The sequence below is a fragment of the Platichthys flesus genome, chromosome 10 (genome assembly GCF_949316205.1).
Source record: "Platichthys flesus chromosome 10, fPlaFle2.1, whole genome shotgun sequence".
Taxonomy (NCBI): domain Eukaryota; kingdom Metazoa; phylum Chordata; class Actinopteri; order Pleuronectiformes; family Pleuronectidae; genus Platichthys; species Platichthys flesus.
The window spans coordinates 19,512,901-19,524,360 of record NC_084954.1 but is presented as its reverse complement, the minus strand read 5'-3'; the positions used below and the strand labels follow the sequence as shown (position 1 = coordinate 19,524,360).

Below are 11,460 nucleotides of genomic sequence, written 5' to 3'. Positions count from 1 at the left end.
GGTGAATTTCTCTGCTATCCATTACTTTGTTTTCCCTCCCCCGCCATGATGTTTTCTAAGTGAACAGCGGAGCTAGCTAACTAGCCAGGTTAGGCTTCAGGCTGTGGTGGAAGAAGGGAGGTGCAATGGATGGATGCTTCGCCCCGCTACGTTTCACGTATTTGTCGTAGTTTGAACAGAATGCGTCCTCTGCGGTTGATCGGTGTATTTCTCGTTCGACTCCGCGGTGTTGCGGGGGGCTGCTAACTCTCAGCGCAGTGTTAATACATGAGCCGGGAGTGTCGGCGTCTGGTTATAGTTTGAAGATTAACGCTAGCCGGGGCTGTGGACGCGGCTACACGCACAGCTAGCTCCTCCTCGCTGTCTACCATCGCATTCGTGTGTCCGCTGCCTCAGGAATGTTCTCCAAAAAGCCTCATGGCGACGTTAAAAAATCAACACAGAAAGTGTTGGACCCGAAGAAGGACGTGTTGACGAGGCTCAAACATCTGAGGATTGTCATCGGTGAGTTAAATCCCCTCAGCATGCGGGTACACCGCCACTGTACGTGCCAGCCCGGGCAGGCAGGGCATGCCACACCAAACTCCAGCAGGAAATCACCACAGTTGAAGTCGCCTTGAATGTAAACAAACGCGCAGGTTGTTAATGACAACCTCACAGGCAATTTGAATATATTCTATCATCCACATATCAATCGGATTTCCAACTGTTGTCAGTGACAAATCATTGTCTCTCCTGTACCTTCCAGGCATTTGATAATGTGTACAGTCGTTGCCCCTCCGGTTGTGAGTCTTGTGTTGGACTGACTAATAGAGAGGTGATGTTGGCGTTATGAGATGGTTTAAACACATGCTATATGTTGTGTGTAAGTACCAGGTGACAGAATTTTTTAATGGAATTTGGCATAATGAATAATCTGTGGTGACGTTTTGGCTGCCTGGTGAGGACATGTGTGTATGTGGCTGACATCATTATATTTAGACACAGTGATGGATGCAACACACTGTTGCAGTCAGGCTGGTGTGATCTCTCCAGGGGTGTGCCTGCAGCAGGGCCCGAGTGCTGCTGCAAGAAGACCTGGACAAATACATGCTGAGTGTTTTTTACTTGTGTTACAACACAACACAGTGTGGAAAGAACAGAGGATATGACAAGTTAATGCGTATGAATATGTGATAGATGTTTGAGGGCATGTGTGTATCTTTCCCTGACAACTCTCACACATGAAAACACCCGCAAACACACACTGACCTGAGAGGGAAACAAGCTCAATGATTTCCTCTCTCTGACCAGTACAGTAGCTCAGCTTCCTGTTTCTATTGTGTGAGCTGTGTATGTGTGCGTTGTGTGTGTTGTGTGAGTTGTGTGATGTGTGTTGTGTGTGCGTTTGAGGAAAGGGGTGTGCCCCCTCTCTGTACTCTATGGGGAACATAGGACCTTGATAACAATCCCAGACCTGCAAGCACATTCACACTTGCAGTGACATTGTTTGAAAGTGAATATTCGGACAGCTGAACCTCACATGTTTTAATGAGCATCTGTTAATGTTGCACCGATGTGAGCGTATAACTGGAGAAAGGCCATTTTCGAGATAAAGAGGACTACAAGCAGAACCTACTTGTCTATGTGGCCAATGTTGTTAATGAAGCATTGTTAATGTAATCATTCCCAGTTGCTCAGTTTTCTTTGCTCTTAAACAGTTTCCTCAACAGAAAAATTGTTACCTTTGCCATCCAGGGAAACAGATTGAGCACTCTGCAGTCTTTCAATGGGTTTTTGAAAGTTTAAAATATAATAATCAGAAATTTGGTCCTTAAATTAATAAAAATATTACATGTTAGGTCTAATATACATTTGATCAGGTCTTAGTTTACGCTACTTCTGTAACACTTTAAACTTAAAAGAGAAATGTTTTTTCGCTCTATGCACCTTTTGTAACGTATAAGTGTGTTTATATGTTAGCACACTGTAATAAAATTCCAAACTAGACCACCATAGAACTGATAACTGGTCATCTGTAAATACCATGGTCAGAATTGATCTCAGTACAATCAACTTGGCTGTGGTAAAGACGATATCTGCTTTCGCTGTCTGTAGTTTGAGAGATAATGTCAAAGATTATTCAATACTTGTCAACTTCCTCTATTCTTCAATTATGGGGAAGAGTAAGTAATTGTGGGACTGTGATAGGGTTTCTTATCTGTCGTACCTGTCATCGGTCTTAATTTTCATTAATTATGGTTTCAAAAAGTCTTAATTTAACATGTTGAAACCTGCAGAAACCCTGACTCTGGTTAACTGCTATTTTCTTCTAATTGACCAGTCCATACTTGATCTGAAAGAACGATTCAAAAAGATGCTACTTCCCTGTTCTGTAATCCACTTGATCCAATCAGGTTGTTAAGTAACTGCTCCCAGGCAATGTTTGGGACCCTTCTATTTGAAGTCCTGTTACTAACTAATAACAAACCATTATGGAGACGTAGGAGCAAAGGTGGTTATTTTATAGATTACTGGTTCACACTTATTGGCTGTAACGTATAGCAGTAGATAAATAATCAATCCTGTGCAATAGAAATGAAACATTGGCACACGTTTTTTATTTATCATTTAACTAATTACAATGTACTCTTAACAGAAAAAATCCTAAATCAAATCCGTATTAGGGTGACCTCCCTCTACCTTTTTAAAACAGCATCAATTATTTTTCCTGCACTCGTGCCCACTTTATCAAAGCCCTTGGCAGGGAGGTAGCTCCATCTTGGAGAACGTGCGTACGTGTGTTCAGAATTAACAGCCAGAGACTATCAGCAGAGGCTTGTGTGTGTTTTTACATTTGAAGCCTAACGTCCTCCAGGCTTGGGTATTTTTTTTTTTCCCTTCAGTTTTGACCCTGAACTTCTGCGGTTGTTTAAACATGTGCTTTACCTCAGTGTGTGAGTCAGTGTGTCTGCTTCCTAATGACAGCCAGTGGTGTTGAGGCAGAGATTCAGTCCAGAACACACAGGAAGGTAGAAGGTAAACTTCCGATCCTTCAGGAGAAGATAAATCTGTGACTGGGACACAGAGTGGACTCAGTCTTTTCTGCTGTGGCTCGACGTGTCACATGTGTATTTATATTTTTATTTATAGAACCCAGATGCTGCTGTGAGGTGACATTACTCAAATCTGGTCTTCACAACAACACAACATTGGAAATTTAGACTTAGAAATCTAAAAATGTGTTGACTACAAATGGATAGAGAAGAAATGCCAATTTTGAACGTATCTCCCTTTACTTTGTGATATCGTATTCACTTTTTGTCTGTCTAACTGCATACAGATATGTGTGTGGAGGAAAGGGACACTCAAGTGTCAGGCTGAGCACATTTGTAGTGATGTGGCTATTTAAGGGAGATGTCTAAAGTTTTATCAGCAATTAAGGTGATGGATAAAACTGAGGACAGCCTTGGAATCCGATCAGGTTTTATCTGCTATGAAAACTTCTGGATGGTTGCAACCCTGGTGTTCTTCTCAAGCGTGCATGTGTGTGTGTTTATTAATTGTTTGTCTTCACTCTCCTTTTCCAGAAAATGCAGAGCCTGCAGAGCTGAAACAGTTCTTTGACCTGAACTACTCCCATATCTACTATGTCTTCTTCGAAAACTTTGTTACCATCGAGGTCAGCCTCAAGCAAAAAGGTAAATGTCACTGATGGCCAAATAAACCAAACAAAGCCTAACAGGGTGGGCTGGGTAAACATATACCAACAAATCATTGCTAATAGAGCTAAATAATTATGCGTTTATCTAGCTTATATATATATTATGTACTTTATGAAGAGGTTATTGCATGTCAGATCATCACACTTTTTGATTGCTTCATCACAGATCTTAATGAAATTTTGGTTTTATGACTTGAAAAACCAAAAGAACCCAAATTTGATGTGTCCTGGATCCCAGTTAATGGAGAATTCATTTTTAGTGGAGACTCTGACTTTGACCAGTCATATCTCACGTTCTCATGTCATCTTTATAACTCTTCTTCAACTCTATATTTAACAGTATTATCTGTTTCTGTGATTGTGCCCATAAATTTAACAATATCCTCAAAATGGAAAACAGTGGTAATAATAAGTGATTTTGTTAGTTTTAAATATTAGAATTGCAAAGTTCTAGAATTGGTCCGATTTTCACCAAAGTTTTATTCTACACTGTATAAATATAAATATACCTTATTTATTGGAAACACCACAGAATGTATTATACAATTAACAAAAACTAGTTATTATTGCACTTTTACACGTTCAGCATTACCAAAATAAGTCCGTAATGGTACTTGACCAGTTTATATCTGCTTTTAGTCAATTATTTTTAGACGGTTACTTGTGTCTCCTCTGTCGTATATTAAGCCTTGTGTAGATGTGTCAAGTGTGCACTACTGAAACAACAGTAAATAACTTGAACTTGTTCCAGGTCATAAGTCTCAGAGGGAGGAGCTGGACTCAATCCTCTTCATCTTTGAGGTAATTCAATCTCATACATTTCTACCCAAAAGGGAAGTCTTGAGAAACCTGCTGGATAATCCTAATTATTGTGGAGCTGCCACAGTGGTGTCCAGCTGTTACAGTGTATGATGAACAAAATATTTATTGTTTTACATTAGTATGTTTCTATTAAAAAAACTTGTGATATTGAACCAAACACCAGTCCCTTACTGTTATATAAGTCATTTCTTCTAAGGCCTTTGCCTATCCATAACTTGCACAAGACGTGTTACAAAAGAATTATAATTTTAAACTGTAGATGAACTGTGGATTAATGTAGATTATTGAGAACTGAGGATCAACTTTTCTTTTAACTATATGCTAGATTCAGAAGGGCTATAGAACAGGGCTCTGACATGGATCACTGAGGTGTTTGTGATGTCTTGCTCGGTACCACAACACCAGCTGAATTTGACCTCAGGCTCTTTAGACCACTGGCATTTTGCAATACTTCAAACTGAGTGGTGGTGCTGAGAGTAGCCAGGATATATCAGCGTGAGTGCCTGGGTGTTACTGACATCCAGTTGCCCCTCCAAAGTCCAAACAAACTCCTCTTTAAATTCAGGACCGGCCGGGGCATGGCACAGGACTAGAGGTGTAGCAAAATTTACAGAATGAAAATAGAATTACTTATGATTTAAGAATCCTTTTAGATCTGCCAAGGAGGTTTTCTTCTCCATCTGTTGGTTTGATTTTTAGCAGCATTATGAAAGAACAACTCAACCAATATCTTTGACATTTTCAAGAGGCGTGGGTGAGGAAGACCCCATTACATTTACATTTAAACGTTGCGAGAAAGTTTGATGAAATAATCCGGCATATTTAGGTGACTGATATTTATGAGTGTATACAATTAGGTGCAGATCCATATATATTGGCTAGTTTACCGTGATATACAGCAAATCTTCGATTATGGCATCCATTCCTACTTGAAAGACCAAATATGTAAAGCACATGATCCAAAATGTTGTGTTGTAACTCATCTTAAATTATTTTCTCATCTCTCCCCCCCCTCAGAAAATTCTCCAACTCCTTCCAGAGAGAATCCAGAGCCGATGGCAGTTCCACAGCATCGGTATCTCACACGCAAACACACTCCAGCCCTTTTCATGATGTGGCATGCTACAGTTTATCTTGTACCTTTTATACAGCAGATCAGAGTGCAGCAGAATACAATGCGATGTTGAATCAGGTTGAACCAGTCTTAAACGGCATCAGCCCTTACTTGTCAGTTTATTTCATGTAATATGAAGAGATCAACAAGCACCAGAACATAGCAAAGTGAAAATGTATGACTTGATGATGCTCTGCAGTTGGAGTAGATTTTTTAATGCAGGCTTTCATTTTGCTTCAACATGTCTTTACCACAATTTGAAATATTATTATTTTCACCCTTTAAAGACAAATGTGACATAAACTGCTGATGTATTCCATACTGGCTAACTTCAGCTATAGTCACTATGCACTGTGTTTTTAATGACCCGACGGAAATCTCTTTCTCTTACAGGGCTGATTCTCAAGAAGCTGTTACACACAGGGAACTCTTTAAAGGTACAGCTCTATTTTGTTGACTGTATTATCTTTCAGTCATAGTTCATTTTAATTCTAGCTTCCAACATGTTCACCCTCTACTTCTTAATCTTTTCTTAAAGCTATCATAAGCTTAGACAAGTCTTGTCTGTAAACTGTCTGCACAGTGTTGACGAATGTAGGCTTGTGTTCCTGTTTAAAGTCAAAGTGTTTGACTTTGCTGATATTTAATGCAGACCAACATGTTGGAATGCGCTTTATATTTGATGTGCTTTAGACATAGTCAATGCTAAAGTGATATTTTTTCTTATGTATGCTTGGTTGAATGCACTCATTGTAAGTTATTGTAAGCTAAATGTAATGTAATGTAATATGTTTAATGTATAAGGAGAAGGTAGTTTCACTAATTTGGTGGTTGTGTGAATTGATATGTATGAAGGCAAACTTTTTTTTATTTGCTGTGACTGTCCTACTCAACTTGTTATGTGAGCACATTTTGCTGCACATTTTGAAAAAAAATTTCTTCAAATCTTGAATTTGAAAGAAAATAATAGTAAATGCTAAAAATAATGCATATTAATTTGGTTTCTCCTTATGTCTCCTCTCTCTTCTTATCTACATTGTAGATCCGCCGTGAAGGAGTGCGTCTGTTCCTGTTGTGGATGCAGGCGTTACAGAGTAATGCAGAGCGGGAGCAGCTCTGCATGTTTGCCTGTTTGATTCCTGGCTTCCCAGCCCCACTCTGCCATGGGACACCACGTACCCTGGACACTCTGATCAACCCCCCACTGAGTTTGACAGAGAGTTAGTGCATTACACAAACACACGCAAACCCACACACATGTACATGCACATAGTGGATTTTAACTGATAATGATGATGACTAGTTACAAGATACACATGTTGGATAACACATGGAACCCCTTTTATTTTTCTACTGTTAATACATTGGCAACATTGTAATATAAGATAATAATAAGTCTTCTGCTCCCCCCCCCCCCAGCTCAAGTGACCCCAGAAGAGATCACTCCATTGGTTCCTCCCCAGTCAGGCGACAAGAACCAGGAAGACCTCACTGCGTACTTCCTAGAAGCCCTATTGAAATACATGGTAAACCAGGTATTATCATTATTTCTTACTAACACATCTAACACAGGTACACTCCTGAAAATGTTCTGGTGCCTTACTAATGCCACTAATGCTAAACATAGAGGATGTAAACAGTTACTGTCATTTATACTGGTTGATAAAGATATCATCTAATCAATGGCTGGTGACTAAATTCCCCAAATAGTTTCATCCCTTATTGACACAAACTGATTTTGTTCTGCTATTTCCCTTTTGCTGCTGTCACACACAAATGCATGCAGTCATCAACACACTGATATCATTCTCCCCTGGAACAATGGTGCTCTTCTCCAATTGACCCTGATTTGTGCATGTATAACACAATGTGTGTCTGTGTGTGACCATTAGGCCAAGTCTCTAGAGTGGCGTTGTAAAGAGAACCATGAACGTGGCTTCAGCTTCCTCTTTGGTCACTTCAGGAAGTTTTACCTTCCTCACATCTTTCCCAACTTTGCAATGGAAACCAGCCTCTACAACCCCATTATGGGTGAGTATAAGATACAGAAAATCTGGAAACTCACTGGGACACACAGAGTCATCAGTAATGTTGTATTTCTGCAAATCCTACACCACATTAATAAAGATTTTCCTCTTTCCCTGTAGACGTGCCTCCGATGCGTCCTAAGCCTTACTACAGTGTGGTTCGCAGGGAGCAAGACGGTGGTGAGACCCTTTACTGCACCAAGGAGAGTTTCCTTCAGGCCAGAGTCATCTTCATACGCTGGCTGGTTTCCTTTTGGCTGGAGCCACGACCCAACACACAAACACACATCCCAGGAATGGAGGGAGAGAGCATCCCCAAGAACATACAGGTAATGCACGAAAATTGTGTTGTTGGAAACTGTTTGAATGGCAATACTAGGTGATTTGATAAATGAGTTCATGCTAGCTACCCAGATATTCTCCCATTCATATTAAACACATTCGAAATGTAAAGGACATTACTTCCATATGAAAAAGCTGACGATAGATAAGACGATGGAATATAAAATGAAAAATAACGGTCCATTGTTCATCCAGTTTCTCTTTATTTTCTCGATGTATAACCTTTGTTTCTCTTGACCTCCAGCGAGCAGCAGCCGGCCTGGCAGCTCGCTCTGCCGGCAGCTCAGATGACAGCAGCGGAGGCGTAAGTCGCTCAGACAGCCACCTTGAAAGCAGCGGGGGTTCCTCTGGGCCAGGAGGAGGCAGCATGGGGCTATCTGGGGGGTCGGGGCTGGGTGGTGAGCCCGAGCAGAGCCACTCCAACACGTCTACCTTGACTGAGAGGGAACCCAGCTCCTCCTCGCTCTGCTCCATGGATGAGGAGCAGCTGACGGACATGGAGGTTGTGAGAAGAGTGCTGACCTGCTCCAGAACCAACGTTAACTTCATCACAGAGATCTTTAGACAGGTGAAGGAGAAATAATTGTATTTGACATGTATGTGTAACTCCCCTTTCTGTGCACGGCCATGTCACCTTAAATATGTCCTATTCCCCTAAATATGTAAATTGTCTTTGGGTCCCTTGAGAGGTGCTATACAAATCTTATTCTTATTTTAGGATGTCACACCTTTGACTTGCAAGTTAATACCATGATAAGACAGCATTTTGAGTAGATCTAGGTAAATTATTTATATTTTAGAGAAAACTAATGCGCAGAGTCCCTGTGCAGGCCACTTGGTCTTCTAATTTTTTTTCAATGCAGGATACTTAAAATTAAATAATAATCAGTATTTTTGGTGAAATTTGATCTTCTAATTATTATTTGTTTGTCTTTGCCAATCTAGGCATTTCTCCTTCCTATGTGTGAAGCGGCAGCGATGCGAAAAGTGGTCCGTGTTTATCAGGAATGGATCTCCATGGAGGACAAACCAGTGTTTATGAAGGAGCCAGATGAGGGACATTATCCCACTGCCACAGGTGGCAGTCTGGATTCAGTCTCTCAGCACGGGGACAAGGAAGACGAGGTGAATAACAATACCTGAGAGCACATACCTCCGCTAGAGCTATGCACTATCTCGCCTTGTCAAAGCTGTTTTCTTTTTACACTCGTCAAAAACAAACAAAATCTCCAACATGCTGTTCTGTGCAGCATGTGGTGCGCTTGCCAGCTTCTTGTCGGCGGCAATGAATGATGGCCCATGGGAACAGATCTTAATGCACACACACACATTCCTCGTAAATGCCCACTTGTTTTAAACTTCCTGACCCAGAATTTCCGTTTAACCTGACCTGAAGCCAATGCTGTGATAACATGCTATTTATAAAAACTCTGGAGCTGAATGATTTTCACAGGCAAGGTGACACTCCATGTGTTGAGTAAACAGAGTTGTCTGTGTGTTTGCTTTCCTTGTCAGGGAATGAACAAAGAGATTGACAGTGAATTACTGGAGTACAGTGTTCATGCTGGAGTTCAGACTACACTACAGGTATGGTTTTAATCTGTCTTCATGTCTCACTCAAACACAGTCTCGTCGTTGCAGGATATTGTTTTTTTCACTTTTTTAGAAAAGTGGGTTTTGACCCATTTAACATCCTAACCACTTGTCTGCTTGTGTGCAGGTTTTTATCACTCACTCCTCGAATGTGTTTCTAATCGAGCCGGCCAACGACATCAAGATCCTTTTAGAGGAGCATGTCGACATGTGCAAGCGAGTCCTGAACATCTACCGCAGCCTCGTTATGCACGAGACCATGGACAATAAAACATGGTAAAAAAAATTGTCTGGACAAACACAATCGATGTTACTTGTTAGTGCAGACTGATATTATTTAAAACAGCAGGAACTTTAACTTGGGTGCATGTGTTTTGTTTCATAGGGAGCAGATCTTATTGGTGCTGCTGAGGGTGACAGAGTCAGTGATGAAAAGACCACCGTCCATCATGCCTCAGGGCAAGAAGAACAACACACTGTCGGGCAGACTGGCTGGACCTATCTTTCAGGTACATCACTATCACTACATCAAATAAGGTAAATACTTTTCATAAGTACTGACCACAAGGAAGGACACAGGATTTTTCTCTGCCCAGTCTCTGGAAAACAGATGGGCTTGTGGTATTCTAGATGCTTAATATATAATTGTCTACTAAACTATATGTAATAGGTTATATACTTGTTGATTGCGTAAAAGTACATGATCCAGTCATGGCAACTTTCTAATCATCTAATATAAGAGTAGTTTGCTTGAATATGATTTTGGGCTTCACTTCTCAGATATCAAGTTGCCCTCATTGCCCTTAGTCAGAACACAGAATTATTTGTAAAAACATTTTATGAACACATTAATTAAGTTTAATTGTGCCCAAGTATGATCCAGTCAGTATTCACTTCCAAGTTTTATTTATTTTTTATTCGTAGAAAGCTTTTCTTATATAACATTATATCATTTCACCCCCCCTCTTTCTGCATAGACTCTAATAGTAGCCTGGATTAAGGGGAATTTGAACGTCTACATCAGCCGGGAACTGTGGGATGACTTGCTCTCCGTCCTGTCCTCCCTGACATGCTGGGAGGAGCTGGTCACAGAGTGGTCTCTCACCATGGAAACCCTCACCAAGGTATCATGTTTTCAGCTACTGCCAAACATTATAACTTCCTGCGGTGTGCATATGAATAACTTGTGCATATGATTGTTCAATAAGACCAAAATCTCGGATCCTAATATATGGTCATTTATTTCATATCCAGATAAATATACACATCCTCACTCCTTGCTTGTTACACGTATCTTTTCTCAACTGTATAATTGGGGGCCATACCTTTGCAGATGTTAGTTGCAATGAGGGCTGTTTTTCTCCTTCCATCCTCATGATCCTTTGCTTTATAATGTTTAACATCCTTTGAGGGGCCATGCTAAAGAATTTACCTAGTATATCACACTACTTCGTCAAATGCGCGTGGCTGGAACTGCTTGTGATCATAATAACACTCACAGCTGGTTTTCCAGGTTTGGGTCAGTCGGTCTTTACATCAGTAAGTTTTGGAAAGAACTGCAGCAGTACGTCATCCCATACAGAGATACAAACTTCAATACACGTGTCCTCAGGAAATGATGTACATACAGATCAGAGAGAGCTGTTTAGCTCTGAGCTTGTCGTTTTCACTTTGCAGCTCAATGATTTTATGCTGTAGGTTGTTAGGGAAATTAGCTAGTTCCTTATTATACAGCTTGGTAAATATATTAAGCTACTTCTGTTTCCTTTTCTTTACTTGTCATGTTCTGAAACCTCTCACCAAACTCAACAGCATATTCGGATGTCACAGCCGTCTTTTGTTCTTACTGGAAAATGCAC

General features: G+C 40.6%; 1 protein-coding gene across 5 annotated transcripts in view; it reads left to right on the top strand.

The window, feature by feature from the left end:
- The first annotated feature begins 46 nt into the window (after positions 1-46).
- ralgapa1 (Ral GTPase activating protein catalytic subunit alpha 1) overlaps positions 47-11,460 on the top strand; it is a 72,760-nt gene continuing 61,346 nt past the window's right edge. For 2 of the 5 annotated variants that reach the window (XM_062397865.1, XM_062397867.1), the window contains exons 1-15: positions 47-504; positions 3,570-3,680; positions 4,455-4,504; positions 5,543-5,600; positions 6,033-6,076; positions 6,682-6,859; positions 7,059-7,174; positions 7,532-7,670; positions 7,787-7,995; positions 8,253-8,576; positions 8,954-9,133; positions 9,524-9,595; positions 9,729-9,877; positions 9,987-10,110; positions 10,579-10,725. In XM_062397865.1, the coding sequence (XP_062253849.1) occupies positions 399-504; positions 3,570-3,680; positions 4,455-4,504; positions 5,543-5,600; positions 6,033-6,076; positions 6,682-6,859; positions 7,059-7,174; positions 7,532-7,670; positions 7,787-7,995; positions 8,253-8,576; positions 8,954-9,133; positions 9,524-9,595; positions 9,729-9,877; positions 9,987-10,110; positions 10,579-10,725 (2,007 nt within the window). In that variant the 5' untranslated portion in view covers positions 47-398. The remainder of the gene's footprint in view (positions 505-3,569; positions 3,681-4,454; positions 4,505-5,542; positions 5,601-6,032; positions 6,077-6,681; positions 6,860-7,058; positions 7,175-7,531; positions 7,671-7,786; positions 7,996-8,252; positions 8,577-8,953; positions 9,134-9,523; positions 9,596-9,728; positions 9,878-9,986; positions 10,111-10,578; positions 10,726-11,460) is intronic. The other 3 variants (XM_062397866.1, XM_062397869.1, XM_062397868.1) reach the window with 3 other exon arrangements.